Source organism: Saccostrea cucullata, unplaced genomic scaffold (genome assembly GCF_032062105.1).
Source record: "Saccostrea cucullata isolate Sc308-1 unplaced genomic scaffold, CSIRO_AGI_Scuc_v1 ctg415, whole genome shotgun sequence".
Classification (NCBI taxonomy): domain Eukaryota; kingdom Metazoa; phylum Mollusca; class Bivalvia; order Ostreida; family Ostreidae; genus Saccostrea; species Saccostrea cuccullata.
In genome coordinates, this window is record NW_026926689.1 from 169,321 (window position 1) to 188,990 (window position 19,670).

At 33.2% G+C, this 19,670-nt stretch overlaps 1 protein-coding gene across 2 annotated transcripts in view; it reads right to left on the reverse strand.

The window, feature by feature from the left end:
- Positions 1 to 19,634, reverse strand: part of LOC134272418 (uncharacterized) — a 29,226-nt gene extending 9,592 nt beyond the window's left edge. For both annotated transcript variants that reach the window (XM_062754650.1, XM_062754649.1), the window contains exons 1-4: positions 19,542 to 19,634; positions 5,165 to 5,309; positions 4,229 to 4,373; positions 992 to 1,058 (exon numbers count right to left, since the gene is read on the reverse strand). In XM_062754650.1, coding sequence (XP_062610634.1) covers positions 992 to 1,058; positions 4,229 to 4,373; positions 5,165 to 5,309; positions 19,542 to 19,604 — 420 coding nt within the window. In that variant the 5' untranslated portion in view covers positions 19,605 to 19,634. The remainder of the gene's footprint in view (positions 1 to 991; positions 1,059 to 4,228; positions 4,374 to 5,164; positions 5,310 to 19,541) is intronic.
- Between the last annotated feature and the right edge of the window lie 36 nt (positions 19,635 to 19,670).

A 19,670-nucleotide genomic window follows, 5' to 3' on the forward strand; every position in this document is an offset into this window, starting at 1 on the left:
GCAGCTTATGGCAAGGATAAGTTTCTCAAAAGCAAGTCTAACTCTAAGGTCACAGTCAAGAGACCAAAAATGTTTTTACCGAAACAAAGGACTTCCATCAATGATTATATTTAAAATTTGAAAGCCCAGGTACTAATCTTTCAAAGTTATCTCCTAGGTCAGGTCAAAGGGTAAAAAAATAATGGTACCTAGGACAAGATCTTGTTATAAGAAATATACCAGCTAAATACAAAAGTCCTATCAAAAAAATGTTCAAAATTTAAGGCCAAGGATAAAGTTTGTCAAAAGTAGATCAAACTCCAAGGTCAAGGTCAAAATTGTTGGTATCCAAAGGAAAGTCTTGTAACACAAAATACACCTGTGTAAAAATGATAGCTCTAGCACTAATTTTTCAAAAGTTATGGCCAAGAATAAATATTTTTAAAAGTAGGTCAAATGTTAAATCAAGATTCAAAGCTCAAACTTTCTTTTCATACCTACTGGAATGTCTTGTTACAATAAATAAACATGTAAAGTATAAAAACCCTAGCACCAACTGTTCAAAAGTTATGGCCAGCCCAATAAAAGTTTGTTAATTTTTTTTTTTTTTTTTTTACAAAACTGGGTAAACTCCAAGGTCAAGTTTGCTGGTTCCCAAAATATGAAAGCTAAACCCCCCACCACTCAAAAGTTATGGACAAGGTTAAAGTTTTTGTTGACATACAGAGAGACTGACAGGGCACATACTTTATACCCATATCTTCAATAACGGGAGCATAAAAAAGAATAGAAATAATGAACAATCATGTTTCTTAAAATTGAATAAAGGGGTGAAAAGTTCAATTGCAAATTTAAAACATATTGGATAATTATTTGAATTCTTACAGACATTGGAAACAACTTTGAATAACATTAACTTGTTTAGATCTAAAGATGATATTCATTGTGAATAATGGAACAATTTATAGGAACCAGGTATACAGAAAATATTAGTAAATTTTGTGTACCATACTTTGTTTAACATGTGATCTTTGCTAGCTGTTTCTCTCCTATCAGGTATTCTTTTCCAGCTCATATCTCTGAAAAACAACCAAAATTTTGCATCTATTTACTGTAGAAGTACTTTTTTTCCCTGTGATATAAAGTTCGTATGCAGAAATCGGTTTTGTATTGAAAAGATTAAATAGAAGTGATATATAAGTGATCACAAATACTCCCTCCCTCTCAGGAAATTTGGTAACAAACTTGAATCCACATTATATTAGAACAAGAGGCCCAGGGGCCACATCGCTCATCTGAGCAATTGGCTAGGTAAAAGCACATATCAGATCAGAACTGAAAGTTTACTGGGGGGGGGCTTGAATTTTAACCTCCCAGGGGGTCATGATTTGAACAAACTAGAATCTACACTACCTGATGATTATTCCCTATAAATATCACTAAGCATGGCTTTGAAGAACTTGAAAAGAAGAATTTAAAAGGTTTCCCTATATATTCCAATGTAAAACTTCTATCAGCCATTTGGCCCCACCCTACCCCCGGGGGTCATGATTTGAACAAACTTGAATCTACACTACCCGGGGATGATTCCACAGGAGTTTCATCTTTCCTGTCCCAATGGTTCTTGAGAAGAAGTTTTTTCCTATATATTCCTATGTTAAACTTTGATCAGCCATTTTGGCCCCACCCTATCCCCGGGGGTCATGATTTAAACAAACTTGAATCTACACTACCTGAGGATGATTCCACATGAGTTTCATCTTTCTTGGCCAAGTAGTTCTTGAGAAGAACATATTCAAAGATTTTTCCTATATATTCCTCTGTAAAACTTTGATCCGCCATTTTGGCCCCACCGGGGGTCATGATTTTAACACACTTGAATCTACACTTCATCTTTTTTGGCCCAGTGGTTCTTGAGAAGAAGATTTTAAAAGATTTTTCCTATATATTCCTATGTAAAACTTTGATCGGCCATTTTGGCCCCACCCTACCCCCGGGGGTCATAATTTGAATAAACTTGAATCTACACAACCTGAGGATGATTCCACATGAGTTTCATCTTTCTTGGCCCAGTAGTTCTTGAGAAGAACATATTCAAAGATTTTTCCTATATATTTCTCTGTAAAACTTTGATCCGCCATTTTGGCCCCACCGGGGGTCATGATTTTAACACACTTGAATCTACACTTCATCTTTTTTGGCCCAGTGGTTCTTGAGAAGAAGATTTTAAAAGATTTTTCCTATATATTCCTATGTAAAACTTTGATCGGCCATTTTGGCCCCACCCTACCCCCGGGGGTCATAATTTGAATAAACTTGAATCTACACAACCTGAGGATGATTCCACATGAGTTTCATCTTTCTTGGCCCAGTAGTTCTTGAGAAGAACATATTCAAAGATTTTTCCTATATATTTCTCTGTAAAACTTTGATCCGCCATTTTGGCCCCACCGGGGGTCATGATTTTAACACACTTGAATCTACACTTCATCTTTTTTGGCCCAGTGGTTCTTGAGAAGAAGATTTTAAAAGATTTTTCCTATATATTCCTATGTAAAACTTTGATCGGCCATTTTGGCCCCACCCTACCCCCGGGGGTCATAATTTGAATAAACTTGAATCTACACAACCTGAGGATGATTCCACATGAGTTTCATCTTTCCTAGCCCAGTGGTTCTTGAGAAGAAGATTTTTTAAAACGCCATTAATTTTTCTCTAATTCATAATTATCTCCCCTTGGAAAAGGGCGTGGCCCTTCATTTGAACAAACTTGAATCCCCTTTACCCAAGGATACTTTGTAGCAAGTTTGGTTGAAATTGGCCCACTGGTTCTTGAGAAGAAGATGAAAATGTGAAAAGTTTACAACAACGACGACGACAACAACGACAACAACAGACAACAGACAAATCTTAATCAGAAAAGCTCACTTGAGCCTTTGGCTCAGGTGAGCTAAAAAGTAAAATTATTTAGAAAGTGAAATGAATGGCTAAAAATATACTTTTAAAATGAAACAATTTTTTTAAACATTTAAATTATGAGATGCCCTTTTCGAAACCAGATGTAGAAGTTTTTTTTGTTTTTTACATGCAACAAACATTGTACATTGAAGTAACCCAAATTACTCATCACTTATATCAACTTGAGTGAAAAAGTAGAATATAGCCCTGGTTTTCTTTTAAAATTTGCTTTAAAGTGGAAAAGACGCCTTATAAGGCACAGTGGTAGAGCATCTGCTCTAGAGTGGCAGAGTAAGGAGTTGATCCTTACATTGAGGGTTCGAATCCAAATGTGGGAGGTGGCAGCTGGTCCTTAGGATGAGACTGTATTAACTGAGGTCCCGCGTGACGGCGTCACAGTAGATAATAACATGAAAAAGATCCTTAACTGTTCAACAGCCCTGTGTGCCAAGTATATGTCAAAATTTGCAGTTCTCCACTGGCAAGTGGTGGTGTCTCCATATGAGTGAAAAAGGCACTTATTTTCGAATTCTATTTAATAAAAATAGATGGATCCTTTCACAATTGATTGGCCATGTTACCTTAGATCAATGTAATTTACATATGGTATAGAAATAAAGTTGTCCACTGTATGTTTTACGCGCTAAAAGAAAGGGGATTTCCTCCACGTCTTAACTCAAGAAAATCTGACAATTTAACTCATAAATAAATCGGATAAAAACAAGAGATGTTTGTAAAACACTTATGCCCAACTCTCCCAAATTGGAATTTCTCCAAGTCCAAGGGGCATAAATCTGTCAAAAATGGGGTGATTGTATCCAAAACAGAACTTGACCTAGATATTTATGTTATAAATCTATATACAAATACTAAATTTCATTTCAGTATGTGCAACCTCTGCAAAGAAAATGAATTGAAACTGCAAATAATTGCAATTTCTTAAGTCTAAGGGGCATAACTCTGTCAAAAATGGTGTGATCATACCCAAAACAAAACCTGATCTAGATATACATCTGATAAATCTGTATACCAAATTTCATTTCAGTATGTGCAATGGTTGTGAAGAAAATGAACTGAAACTAAGTGGACCAACAGCAGCAAATCAATATGCCCTCCTTTCTTCGAAAGGTTGGGGGAGGGGGCATAAAAAAACCTTGAATATGCAACAAAACAGCAGTGTTATTTAGGCTTTAATTAACAATAATACTTTTAATCAGTTCAAAGGATTTAATTTAGTAAAATACATTTTTGCTAGTAATGACATATATATAACATCTGCTGTTTGAAATACCTTTGATGCTTTGGTTCCATCAGCAGAAGTTTTGATGGCGTGTTGTAAGGAGAAGATGTTCCTAGACTGGAGTGATGCATCATTCGAGATTTTTTGGGCAAGTCCATTTCTATTTTTCTGATGGGACGTGAATTTTCTCCTGGTGCTTAAATAATAATAATTTTTTTTGGTAAAAAATACAGTTACAATTCATACTCTCGATTCGTGGAATTCTAAAATGAAACAATTTTGTTAATATCAACTTAAAAAGTGTATACGTCTTATGAGCATTAAAATAAGAGCACTTAAAGATTTACATTTTTTCTTTGCAATTACATATATAACAAGAGAGCAATGAATAATATATACAGAAAAAATTAAAATTAATGCTTACAGATCCTTATCAAAGAAAACACTGAAGATTTTATGTACAGTGTAATTAAATCACTTTATCATCAGAATAAAATGTAGAAGTAAGACATACTTAATATATTAAACAAAGGTAAAAGACATATAACCCAGTCCATAATTGTTGAATTTATAACCAATACTTTTTATCTATTTTGCAAGACTTTTATACCTAATATTTCATATCATATATGAGTCATAAATCACCATGCCAAAAAAAAAAAAAAAAAAAAAGAACTGAATCTTAATCTCATATCTTTTGTTAACTTTAAACAACTGCACAGACATATTTCCCACTTTATGAATGATTTACTTTATCATTCTGAATCTGTGCTTCTTTAATATACCAAAAAGGATTATATAAATTGTTAAAGCATAATGAGACAGCTGTTAGGCTTAAATTCTTATGGCACTTCAAAGACAACCTCCCCTCGAAACATAAGGATGTGTATAAGTCTGTCTGTTCTGACATATCTTCACATTTCAATATAAAATTAGTCGTGCTAGTATAAAATACTCAATTTTCTATTGAATTATGCATATACTCACACTGCATTTCCTTTGAATGCATTTGTTCTAGAAGACAGAAAGCCTTTATGTCTTGGCTTATGGCACTTTTTCTTCCCAATGGTGTTTGAAAACCTGGGTTCAAATTTTCATTTCTTTTCATCAATCTTCTCCTCTCAAAAAATTGCTGAAAAGTATTTAAAATTATTTAAATTTGAACTGCAGATAAGGCTTTATCATAATGATTAACATACAGTTAGAAAACCTTTCTGATGAAAATAACAGATTTTTAAAAAAAAATTGTTTCCTCATGCAGTATTTACATATAATTATATACCGGTAGATATTATTCACTTTGCATAAGTGACGAACATAATAAATCTCACAGTCGGCAAATTCTCTCAAAAAAAAAATTATCTTGGTTTCAACTTTTCAATGAAAAACAATAAGGCTAGCTTCCATAATTTCACATCGGGTCACGGTAGCCTAGTGGTAGAGCGTTCACTTCGTGATCGGGAGCCCCAGGTTTGATTCTCATTCACAGCGCTGCATCAAACCTAAGACATAAACATAAACATAGGTATCAACTGTTTCTTCATCAAGCGCTTGGCATTAGAAGTCATGGGTTTTTCGCATATGACCTTAAAAATGTAGGTGATCCCGTGTCTGGTAGGCATTGGCATGATAAAGAATGGGAACCCTCAATGCTCAACAGCCCTGAATGCCGAGTATTGGTCTAAATTTGAAGCCCTTCACTGGCATATGGTGACGTAAGCAATATACAATCAATCAATCCATATTTCACATGTACATTTATAATACATGTTCAGGTATATGATCTGTGACAATTTATAACACCTTAAAGTTTAACTTAATTTCAAAAAAAAAATTAAAGCTATAAAACAAGATTCATATAAGGAATTTGTCCACTATATTCTTTTATTCAGCATTATATCTGAAGACCTCTATATAAACCATTCATTTCTTCACTGTTCAGCATAATCAGTTGCCTGCTGTGTAGATGGACGTATCAATGCAGTATATATATATATATATACAAATACATGAAACTGCAATAAAATATAAAAGCAATGGTTATGTAAGATAACCAGCAGAAACATGTATCATCCATTCCATGCCCATACCCTTAACAAGTCAGAGTCAGGTTTAACAAGTCAGAAGGGCACACCTCAGTGCTGATATCGGTGAAAGAAAATCTAATATGGCATTGTCTATTTATGAGTTGTGATCTGAGCTTTAAGTTTCTTTAACTCGGGTCATAGTTTTTGAATGAGAAAACATAGTTCTTTCATATTTCACAGGAACATTTCCATGCCATGCAATGCTTTTTTGACCCCATGTCCTTGACCTAAACAGATCTGACCTCATTTTTTAAAAAAATTATATCATTGCTGCTAATGTTTGAAGGAGAGAAGTTTACAAACATGTGCATTACCTGTAACAAGACCTTTCAAAATGAACTAGGTTTCAAATTCATCCTGGACCTTGACCCTGAAGTTTGACCTAATTAGGGCTTTTCGACTTTTGTCGAAAAGACCTATTGTTTTCGTCTTGTTTATTATTATTATTATTATTATTATACTGAACACTTCTATCGTTCAGCATTTAGGGAGTACCTTTGAGAATAGGTATATTATTGTGTAACCACTAAATAGCAAATTAAAATCTCTCGTGCGTGAAACAAGAACAACTTCCGGAATAGTCACTTCCGGTTTCTACTAAAGGAAAACTGAAAATTCTTAAGAAGCCGAAAACATTTTTAATTTTAGAGTCTAGACTCCCAAATTTGAGATATGAATTTTAGAGACATAATCCAATAAAAAAGTGCGCGTACGTAATTTTTGAACACAAATACTTTTCGAGATATAAGACTTCAAAGATTGAAGAAGGGGGGATGAAATTTTTGAAAGTCACAATTACGCTACAAAAATTATTTTGAGCACAGAAATATGTTAGAACTCATTAGTAGAACATATATTGTAAGTTTCATATCAATCAGAACAGAACTTCCGGTTTTATGGGTCTTGAAAGTTTTATTTTAAATTGAAATTAATCGTGGAACATTATCTCTTAAAGTATTCAATATTTTCTTGTAATATTTTGTATGCAGAATGACTTTGATACTGTTGTGACATCATCAAATTATTAAATTGAAATGTTTGAAAATAGGGGATTTTTAGGGGCCAACATTGGAAACAGACCTTTGCCTATAACTTTTTTATTTCTCAATGAATTTTCAAATAGTTTTCAGATTTGACTTAAGCATACAAAGGACAGTCTAAAAAATATGGTCCGTGGGGTCACTTTTTGACCCCTTATAGGAGTTTTAGAGATCTGAAAAAATGCATTTTTAAGTCTTTAAGAAAATTTTTGTGAAGAGTTATCTCCCTTTGCCCACCTGTTTGGAACCTTATATGCTGTCTATGTTTCAATTTTGGTATGCATATGAAAAGTACTTCCGGTTTTATGAGTGCCTTAAATCTGCCTATGGAGATTTCTATGTTTAGTTTGAAATCACGCTAAATTAATCATGGAACATTATCTCTTAAAAGTATTCAATATTTTCTTGTAATATTTTGTATGCAGAATGACTCTAAAACTGTTGTGACTTCATCAAATTATTAAATTGAAATTTTTGAAAATAGGGGATTTTTAGGGGCCAACCTTGAAAACAGACCTTTGCCTGCAACTTTTTTATTTTTCAATAAATTTTCAAATAGTTTTCAGATTTGACTTAAGCATACAAAGCACAGTCTAAACCAGAAGTCTCTGTCGAGACTGTAGCTCTACTGGTTTGTACTTATCAAAAACCATTGCACTTTTTTATGTATCTTTGTGTAGTCTACTTGTGTGCCAACTTATTTTGAAATCAAACTAGAACTGTAGAAGGAGTAGCGTTTTTAAGGAATTTCACAGAAAATTCTATTTTTAGTAACCATGGTAATACCGTTAATCGAAATCAGAAACCGATGCACTATTCTATGTATCTTAGTGTAGTCTACTTGTGTGCCAAGTTATATTGAAATCAGACCAAAACTGTAGAAGGAGTAGCGTTTTTAAGGAATTTCACAGAAAATTATATTTTTAGTAACCATGGCAACACTGTTCATCGAAATCAAAAAACGATGCACTATTCTATGTATCTTAGTGTAGTCTACTTGTGTGCCAAGTTATATTGAAATCAGACCAAAACTGTAGAAGGAGTAGCGTTTTAAAGGAATTTCACAGAAAATTCTATTTTTAGTAACCATGGCAACACCGTTTATCGAAATCAAAAACCGATGCACTATTCTATGTATCTTAGTGTAGTCTACTTGTGTGCCAAGTTATATTGAAATCAGACCAAAACTGTAGAAGGAGTAGCGTTTTTAAAGAATTTCACAGAAAATTCTATTTTTAGTAACCATGGCAACACCGTTCATCGAAATCAAAAACCGATGCACTATTCTATGTATCTTAGTGTAGTCTACTTGTGTGCCAAGTTATATTAAAATTAGACCAAAACTGTAGAAGGAGTAGCGTTTTTAAGGAATTTCACAGAAAATTCTATTTATAGTAACCATGGCAACACCGTTCATCGAAATCAAAAACTGATGCACTATTCTATGTATCTTAGTGTAGTCTACTTGTGTGCCAAGTTATATTGAAATCAGACCAAAACTGTAGAAGGAGTAGCGTTTTAAAGGAATTTCACAGAAAATTCTATTTTTAGTAACCATGGCAACACCGTTCATCGAAATCAAAAACCGATGCACTATTCTATGTATCTTAGTGTAGTCTACTTGTGTGCCAAGTTATATTGAAATCAGACCAAAACTGTAGAAGGAGTAGCGTTTTAAAGGAATTTCACAGATAATTCTATTTTAAGTAACCATGGCAACATCGTTCATCGAAATCAAAAACCGATGCACTATTCTATGTTTCTTAGTGTAGTCTACTTGTGTGCCAAGTTATATTGAAATCAGACCAAAACTGTAGAAGGAGTAGCGTTTTTAAAGAATTTCACAAAAAATTCTATTTTTAGTAACCATGGCAACACCGTTCATCAAAATCAAAAACCGATGCACTATTCTATGTATCTTAATGTAGTCTACTTGTGTGCCAAGTAATATTGAAATCAGACTAAAATTGTAGGAGGAGTAGCGTTTTGAAAAATTGTTTACAGACAGACGGACACACAGACGGACAGACAGACAGACAGACAGACAGACGGACGGACGCCGGACGCATTACTATCGCATAAGCTCTTCTGGTCTCTGACCAGTAGAGCTAAAAATATGGTCCGTGGGTCACTTTTTGACCCCTTAAAGGAGTTTTTGAGACCTGAAATTTTGTATTTTAAAGTATTTTCAAAAATATTTGTGCAAGAGTTATCTCCCTTTGGCAATCTATTTGAAGACTAATATGCTCTCTATGTTTCAATTTTGGTATGGATATGTAGAGTACTTCCGGTTTTATAAGTACCTTAAAATTGCCTATGGAGATTTCCATGTTAAATTTGAAATCATACGATGTCCATTATTTTCAAAGGGAAGCAAGGAAGTCTCATAATATTTCACATGAAAAACTACTTTAGCATTGTCTTTCGGTGCTTAGGTCATGAAAATAAAATTTCTTAAAATAAAAGGGATTTTAGGGGTCAGTACAGAAAATAGTTTTTTGTTTATTACTTTTTTATTTGTCCATAGATCTTCAAACTGATTTCGGTTTTGAGTTAAGCGTAACAAGGGCAATTTAAAAATAATGGTCCGTGGGGTCATTTTTTGATCCCTTATGGGTGTTTTAGAGACCTGAATTTATGTATTTTTAAGTAATTTTAAAAATAAAGATGCAAGAGTTATCTCCCTTTGTCAACCTGTTTGCAGTCTAATATGCTCTCTATGTTTCAATTTTGATATGCATATAAAGAGTACTTCCGGTTTTATGAGGCCCTTAAAATTCTCTATGGAGATTTCCATGTTAAATATGAAATCATAGAATGTCCCATATATCAAAAGGGAAGCAAGCGATTCTCGTGATATTTAACATGAATAATGACTCAATCATTGTCTCCAGTTGGTAAGGTCATGGAAAGAAAAATCCCTTAAATAGAAGGGACTTTAGGGTTCAATTCAGAAAACAGCCTCTTCTCCATATCTTTTTTTATTTTTCAAGCAATCTTTAAACTTATTTTGGTTTTGTATTAAGCATAAAGAGTGCAGTTTAAAAAATATTACCCGTGGGGTCACTTTTTGACCCCTTATATGAGTTTTAGTGGATTGAAAAAAAAATCCATTTTCATATGTTTTAAATATTGATGAAAGAGTTATTTCTCTTTGAGTAGAAAATGATGGACAAAAAGAATCGTTATGTTTTCAGTTCAGTATTTATCTTAAAAGAACTTTTGTGAAATTGAACCTTATGAGTTTTATATCATGTAAGTTTTTAAAGCTCGTGATTTTTAGGCGAAAAGCCCTCCGTTTTTGTTGAACGACAAAAATAAGGTCTAGTTATTAGGGCTTTTCGACTTTTGTCGAAAAGACCTATTGTTTTCGTCTTTTTTATTATTATTATTCTGAACACTTTTCTGTCAAAGATTTAAGAAAAACCTTTTAAGATATACAATTTATTTTATGCCCATCTTTAAGAACATGCAAATGTTTCTTGCGTGTAATGTTTTTATTTCCGGGATACGTCACTTCCGGTTTCTACCGAAGAAAAACTGAAATTACTAAAGAAGCCAAAAACATTTTTAATTTTAGTGTGTAGACTCCCAAATTTAAAATATAAATTCTAGGGACCTTATCTAATAAATAAGTGCGCGTACGTAACTTTATACAAAAGATAATTTTTGAGATATAATACTTCAAACATTGAAAAAGGGGGGTTGAAATTTTTTATAGTCACAATTACGTAAGAAAAATTATTCTTAGCATAGAAATATGTTTGAACTATTTAGTAGAGCATATCCTGTAAGTTTCATAACAATCAGAGCAGAACTTCCGGTTTTAAGGTCTATGAAAATTGTCTATGGGAGTTCTATGTTAATTTGAAATCACGCATGACATCTTTTCTCTTAAAGTAATGATAATTTTCTTGTGAAATTTTAAGTTTAGAATGACCTTGATAATGTTCCTACCTGAAAATACTCGGAAAATGAAAATCAGGAAAATTAGGGATTTTAAGGGGCAAACATTAAAAACAGACCTTTGCCTGTAACTTTTTTATTTCTCAATCAATTTTCAAACAGATTTCAGTTTTGAATTCAGCATAAAAAGGACAATTCAAAAATTATGGTCCGTGGGGTCACTTTTTGACCCCTTAAAGGAGTTTTAGAGACCTGAAATTTTGTATTTTAAAGTATTTTCAAAAATAATTGTGCAAGAGTTATCTCCCTTTGGCAATCTATTTGAAGACTAATATGCTCTCTATGTTTCAATTTTGGTATGGATATGTAGAGTACTTCCGGTTTTATAAGTACCTTAAAATTGCCTATGGAGATTTCCATGTTAAATTTGAAATCATACGATGTCCATTATTTTCAAAGGAAAGCAAGCAAGTCTCATAATATTTCACATGAAAAACTACTTTAGCATTGTCTTTCGGTGCTTAGGTCATGAAAATAAAATTTCTTAAAATAAAAGGGATTTTAGGGGTCAGTACAGAAAATAGTTTTTTGTTTATTACTTTTTTATTTGTCCATAGATCTTCAAACTGATTTCGGTTTTGAGTTAAGCGTAACAAGGGCAATTTAAAAATAATGGTCCGTGGGGTCATTTTTTGATCCCTTATGGGTGTTTTAGAGACCTGAATTTATGTATTTTTAAGTAATTTTAAAAATGAAGATGCAAGAGTTATCTCCCTTTGTCAACCTGTTTGCAGTCTAATATGCTCTCTGTGTTTCAATTTTGATATGCATATAAAGATTCAGGTTCTATGAGGCCCTTAAAATTCTCTATGGAGATTTCTATGTTAAATATGAAATCATAGAATGTCCCATATATCAAAAGGGAAGCAAGCGATTCTCGTGATATTTAACATGAATAATGACTCAATCATTGTCTCCAGTTGGTAATGTCATGGTAAGAAAAATCCCTTAAAAAGAAGGGACTTTAGGGTTCAATTCAGAAAACAGCCTCTTCTCCATATCTTTTTTATTTTTCAAGCAATCTTTAAACTTATTTTGGTTTTGCATTAAGCATAAAGAGTACAGTTTAAAAAATATTACCCGTGGGGTCACTTTTTGACCCCTTACATGAGTTTTAGTGGATTGAAAAAAAATACATTTTCATATGTTTTAAATATTGATGAAAGAGTTATTTCTCTTTGAGTAGAAAATGATGGACAAAAAGAATCGTTATGTTTTCAGTTCAGTATTTATCTTAAAAGAACTTTTGTGAAATTGAACCTTATGAGTTTTATATCATGTAAGTTTTTAAAGCTCTTGATTTTTAGGCGTCGAAAAGCCCTCCGTTTTTGTTGAACGACAAAAATAAGGTCTAGTTATTATTATTATACTGAACACTTCTATCGTTCAGCATTTAGGGAGTACCTTTGAGAATAGGTATATTATTTTGTAACCACTAAATAGCAAATTGATATCTCTCGTGCGTGAAACAAGAACAACTTCCGGAATAGTCACTTCCGGTTTCTACTAAAGGAAAACTGAAAATTCTTTAGAAGCCGAAAACATTTTTAATTTTAGTGTCTAGACTCCCAAATTTGAGATATGAATTCTAGAGACATAATCCAATAAAAAAGTGCGCGTACGTAATTTTTGAAAACAAATACTTTTCGAGATATAAGACTTCAAAGATTGAAGAAGGGGGGATGAAATTTTTGAAAGTCACAATTACGCTACAAAAATTATTTTGAGCATAGAAATATGTTAGAACTCATTAGTAGAACATATATTGTAAGTTTCATATCAATCAGAACAGAACTTCCGGTTTTATGGGTCTTGAAAGTTTTATTTTAAATTGAAATTAATCGTGGAACATTATCTCTTAAAGTATTCAATATTTTCTTGAAATATTTTGTATGCAGAATGACTTTGATACTGTTGTGACATCATCAAATTATTAAATTGAAATGTTTGAAAATAGGGGATTTTTAGGGGCCAACATTGCAAACAGACCTTTGCCTATAACTTTTTTATTTCTCAATGAATTTTCAAATGGTTTTCAGATTTGACTTAAGCATACCAAGGACAAACTAAAAAATATGGTCCGTGGGGTCATTTTTTGACCCCTTAAAGGAGTTTTAGAGACCTGAAAAATTGCATTTTTAAGTCTTTTAGAAAATATTTGTGAAGAGTTATCTCCCTTTGCCAACCTGTTTGGAACCTTATATGCTGTCTATGTTTCAATTTTGGTATGCATATGAAAAGTACTTCCGGTTTTATGAGTGCATTGAATTTGCCTATGGAGATTTCTATGTTTAGTTTGAAATCACGCTAAATTAATCATGGAACATTATCTCTTAAAGTATTCAACATTTTCTTGTAGTATTTTGTATGCAGAATGACTCTGAAACTGTGGTGACTTTATCAAATTATTAAATTGAAATTTTTGAAAATAGGGGATTTTTAGGGGCCAACCTTGAAAACAGACCTTTGCCTGCAACTTTTTTATTTTTCAATAAATTTTCAAATAGTTTTCAGATTTGACTTAAGCATACAAAGGACAGTCTAAAAAATATGGTCCGTGGAGTCACTTTTTGACCCCTTAAAGGAGTTTTAGAGACCTGAAATTTTGTATTTTAAAGTATTTTCAAAAATAATTGTGCAAGAGTTATCTCCCTTTGGCAATCTATTTGAAGACTAATATGCTCTCTATGTTTCAATTTTGGTATGGATATGTAGAGTACTTCCGGTTTTATAAGTACCTTAAAATTGCCTATGGAGATTTCCATGTTAAATTTGAAATCATACGATGTCCATTATTTTCAAAGGGAAGCAAGGAAGTCTCATAATATTTCACATGAGAAACTACTTTAGCATTGTCTTTCGGTGCTTAGGTCATGAAAATAACCAGAAGTCTCTGTTGAGACTGTAGCTCTACTGGTTTGTGCTTATAACAAAGGATGAGAAAAGAAGCCATTGCTATTAGACCAAAACTGTAGAAGGAGTAGCGTTTTAAAGGAATTTCACACATTTCTATTTTTAGTAACAATGGCGACACTTTCATCAAAATCAAAAACCGATGAACTACTCTATATATCTTAGAGTAGTCTACTTGTGTGCCAAGTTATATTGCAATCAGACCAAAACTCTAGGAGGAGTAGCGTTTTAAAGGAATTTCACAGTAAATTCTTTTTTTAGTAACCATGGCAACACCGTTCATCGAAATCAAAATCTGATGCACTATTCTATGTATAATAGTGTAGACTACTTGTGTGCCAAGTTATATTGAAATCAGATCAAAATTATAGGAGGAGTAGAGTTTTAAAGGAATTTCACAGAAAATTCTATTTTTATTAACCATGACAACACCATTCATTGAAATCAAAAATGGATGCACTATTTTATGTATCTTTATGTAGTCTACTTGTGTGCCAAGTCATATTGAAATCAGATCAAAATTGTAGGAGGAGTAATGTTTTAAAGGAATTTCACAAAAAATTCTATTTTTAGTAACCATGACAACATCGTTCATCGAAATCAAAATCCGACGCACTATTTTATGTATCTTTGTGTAGTCTACTTTTGTGCCAAGTTATATCGAAATCAGATCAAAACTGTAGGAGGAGTAGCATTTTAAAGGAATTTCACAGGAAATTCTATTTTTAGTAACCATGGCAACACTGTTCATCGAAATCAAAAACCGATGCACTATTTTATGTATCTTAGTGTAGTCTACTTGTGTGCCAAGTTATATTGAAATCAAATCAAAATTGTAGGAGGAGTGGCGTTTTAAAGGAATTTCACAGAAAATTCTATTTTTAGTAACCATGGCAACATCATTCATAGAAATCAAAAACCGATGCACTATTTTATGTATCTTTGTGTAGTCTACTTGTGTGCCAAGTTATATTGAAATCAGATCAAAACTGTAGGAGGAGTAGCATTTTAAAGGAATTTCACAGAAAATTCTATTTTTAGTAACCATGGCAACACCGGTCATCGAAATAAAAATCTGATGCACTATTTTATGTATCTTAGTGTAGTCTACTTGTGTGCCAAGTTATATTGAAATCAGATCAAATGTAGGAGGAGTAGCGTTTTAAAGGAATTTCACAGAAAATTCTATTTTTAGTAACCATGGCAACACCATTCATCGAAATCAAAAACCGATGCACTATTTTATGTATCTTTGTGTAGTTTACTTGTGTGCCAAGTTATATTGAAATCAGATCAAAACTGTAGGAGGAGTAGCATTTTAAAGGAATTTCACAGAAAATTCTATTTTTAGTAACAATGGCAACACCGGTCATCGAAATAAAAATCTGATGCACTATTTTATGTATCTTAGTGTAGTCTACTTGTGTGCCAAGTTATATTGAAATCAGATCAAAATTGTAGAAGGAGTAGCGTTTTAAAGGAATTTCACAGAAAGTTCTATTTTTAGTAACCATGGCAACACCATTCATCGAAATCAAAAACCGGTGCACTGTTTTATGTATCTTTGTGTAGTTTACTTGTGTGCCAAGTTATATTGAAATCAGATCAAAACTGTAGGAGGAGTAGCATTTTAAAGGAATTTCGCAGATAATTCTATTTTTAGTAACCATGGCAACACCGGTCATCGAAATAAAAATCCGATGCACTATTTTATGTATCTTTGTGTAGTCTACTTGTGTGCCAAGTTATATTAAAATCAGACCAAAACTGTAGGAGGAGTAGCGTTTTGAAAAATTGTTTACATGAAATTTGAAACGGACAGACATTACAGACAGACAGACAGACAGACATTTCACGGATGACGGACGCATTACTTCGCATAAGCTCTTCTGGTCTTGAGGTCATGAAAATAAAAATTCTTAAAATAAAAGGAATTTTAGGGGTCAGTACAGAAAATAGTTTTTTGTTAATTACTTTTTTATTTGTCCATAGATCTTCAAACTGATTTCGGTTTTGAGTTAAGCGTAACAAGGGCAATTTAAAAATAATGAACCGTGGGGTCATTTTTTGATCCCTTATGGGTGTTGTAGAGACCTGAATTTATGTATTTTTAAGTAATTTTAAAAATAAAGATGCAAGAGTTATCTCCCTTTGTCAACCTGTTTGCAGTCTAATATGCTCTCTATGTTTCAATTTTGATATGCATATAAAGAGTACTTCCGGTTTTATGAGGCCCTTAAAATTGCCTATGGAGATTTCTATGTTAAATATGAAATCATAGAATGTCCCATATATCAAAAGGGAAGCAAGCGATTCTCGTGATATTTAACATGAATAATGACTCAATCATTGTCTCCAGTTGGTAATGTCAGGGAAAGAAAAATCCTTTAAATAGAAGGGGCTTTAGGGTTCAATTCAGAAAACAGCCTCTTCTCCATATCTTTTTTATTTTTCAAGCAATCTTTAAACTTATTTTGGTTTTGCATTAAGCATAAAGAGTGCAGTTTAAAAAATATTACCCGTGGGGTCACTTTTTGACCCCTTATATGAGTTTTAGTGGATTGAAAAAAAATACATTTTCATATGTTTTAAATATTGATGAAAGAGTTATTTCTCTTTGAGTAGAAAATGATGGACAAAAAGAATCGTTATGTTTTCAGTTCAGTATTTAAAAGAACTTAAAAGAAACTTTTGTGAAATTGAACCTTATGAGTTTTATATCATGTAAGTTTTTAAAGCTCTTGATTTTTAGGCGTCGAAAAGCCCTCCGTTTTTGTTGAACAACAAAAATAAGGTCTAGTTATTATTATTATTCTTAGCAATTCTTTTGCTCAGCGTTTAAGGAGAACTGTTAAGAATAGGTATTTTATTTTATAACCAGTAAATAGCTTGTGTTAATGTGTCTCATATGAAACAAAAGAAACTTGGGGTTAAGTCACTTCCGGTTTCTACGAAAGGAAAACTGAAATTTCTAAAGAATCTTAAATCTCTTTTATTTCAAAAGTCTAGACTCCCAAATTCTAGATATAAATTCAAGAGACATAGTTCTATAAAAAAGTGAGCGTAGGTGATTTTTGACCACTGATACTTTTCGAGATATAAGACTTCAAACATTGAAAAAGGGGGGATGAAAATTCAAAAATGAGTAAGAATGATCGGAAAGGCAAAATGATCATAGAATATTCTTAAGAATGATTAATACAAGTCACTTTGTAAGTTTCATGTTAATCAAAGCTGTACTTCCGGTTTTATGAATCTTCGAAAATGTCTATGGGACTTTCTATGTTAAATCTGAAATCACGCATTTCATGTTTTTTCTAAAATTAATCAAGATATTCTTGTGAAATTCGAGGTATAAAATGACTGTGACCTTCTTTCGACCTCATTAGGTATCTAAAGTAAAATTCTTGAAATTAAGGGAATTTAAGGGGCCAAACCTGAAAACATACTTTTCCCTATAACTTTTTTATTTCTCAACCGATTTTTAAATTGTTTTCGGTTTTGGGTTCAGCTTAAAGAGTACAATGTAAAAACTATGGGCCGTGGGGTCACTTTTTGACCCCTTATAGGAGTTTCAGAGGACTGAAATTATGAAATTTGAATTAGCTGAAAAACACATTAAGTACATTGAGTACAAGTTATCTCCCTTTGCATGACTGTTGGTATGTACAGGCACTCTTAAGGTTTCAATTCTGGAACACACAGAGTAATTACTTCCGGTTATGTAAGTGTTTGAAAATTGTCTATGGGAGTTTCTATGTTAAATTTAAAATCACGCATTTCACCTTTTCTCTAAAGGTAACAAAATCTTGTGAAATTCGAGGTATAGAATAACTATGACCTTGTTTCAAACTCATAAGGTATTTAAGGTAAAATTCTTGAAATTAAAGGATTTTAAGAGGCCAAACCTGAAAGCATACTTTTCCCTGTAACTTTTTTTATTTCTCAACCAATTTTTTAATTGTTTTCGGTTTTGGGTTCAGCTTAAAGGATACAATGTAAAAATTATGGGCCGTGGGGTCACTTTTTGACCGCGTAAAGGAGTTTTAGTTGATTGAAAAACTGTACTTTTCGTATGTTTTAAATAATCATGAAAGAGTTATGTCTCTTTGAGTAGACGCTAATGGACAAAGATACTCGTTGTTTCCAATTCAGTATTGATCTAAAAAGAACCTTTTGAAATTGAACCTTATGAGTTTTATATCAATATAACTTTTTAAGCTCATGATTTTTAAGGGCTCGAAAAGCCCTCCGTTTTTGTTGAACGACAAAAACATCTAGTTTAATCCATTTTTCTTAATGTAAAACTTTGATCCACCATTGAAGCCTCGTCCTACCCCCAGGGGTCATGATTTGAACAAATCTGAATCTCCACTACCTGAGGATGAATCCATATAAATATGATCATTCATGCCTTTGCTATTCTTGAGAAAAAGATTTTTAAAGAATTTCCCTACATTAATGTAAAACTTTGACCGGCCATTGTGGCCTCGTCAATACCCCAGGGGTCATGATTTGAAAAAAACTTGAATTTACACTACCTGAGGATGCTTCCCTATAAGTTTCAACTTTCCTGGCACAGTGGTTCTTGAGATTGATTGATTGTATATTGTTTAACGTCCCTCTCGAGAATTTTTCACTCATATGGAGACGTCACCGTATGCCGGTGAAGGGCTTCAAATTTTGACCTTTACTCGGCACTCAGGGCCATTGAGCAGTGAGGGATCTTTATCGTGCCAACGCCTGCCGCTGACACGGGGCCTCGGTTTTTAAGGTCTCATCCGAAGGACCCGCAACTTTCTCTTCAAGCGCATGGCGAAGGAACAGTTGCTACCCATTTTAACGACTAGGTCAGTCGCGGCCGAGATACGAACTCACGACCTCCCGATCATGGAGCGAGCGCTCTACCGACTGAGCTACCAGAAGGTTTTTAAGACATACCACCAAATTTGCACCATTTCTAAATTTATCTCCCCTTGAATAAGGGCGTGGCCCTTGATTTGACCAATCTTAAATCCCCTTCACCCAAGGATACTTTGTGCCAAGTTTGGTTGAAATTGACCCAGTGGTTCTTGAGAAGAAGATGGAAATGTGAAAAGTTTACAATGACAACAACGACGACTACGACGACAGACAACGGACAAATTTTGAACAGAAAAGCTCACTTCAGCCTTCGGCTCAGGTGAGTTAAAAAAATATGTTTTCAAAAAGGATGGGACAGCTCCGGACCACCACCACCAATACGATATGCTTGTCTCATCTGTACTATTAGGCTGTAAATGTTAGAATATTGAAGAAATAACGATTATTTTAGGGAAGTCGAATTAAGCCTCAAATATTCCTTATCATTTATATAACCTTTTGAATTTTCTTGTCTCTTTGTTGCTTTATACGGCTGCGAGCTCCTCCCATCCAATTCATTTTCGGTTCGTTGCAGACGACGGATGTTGACAGCGGAAAGAACTCTTCAGTTTCAAAGGTCATTTT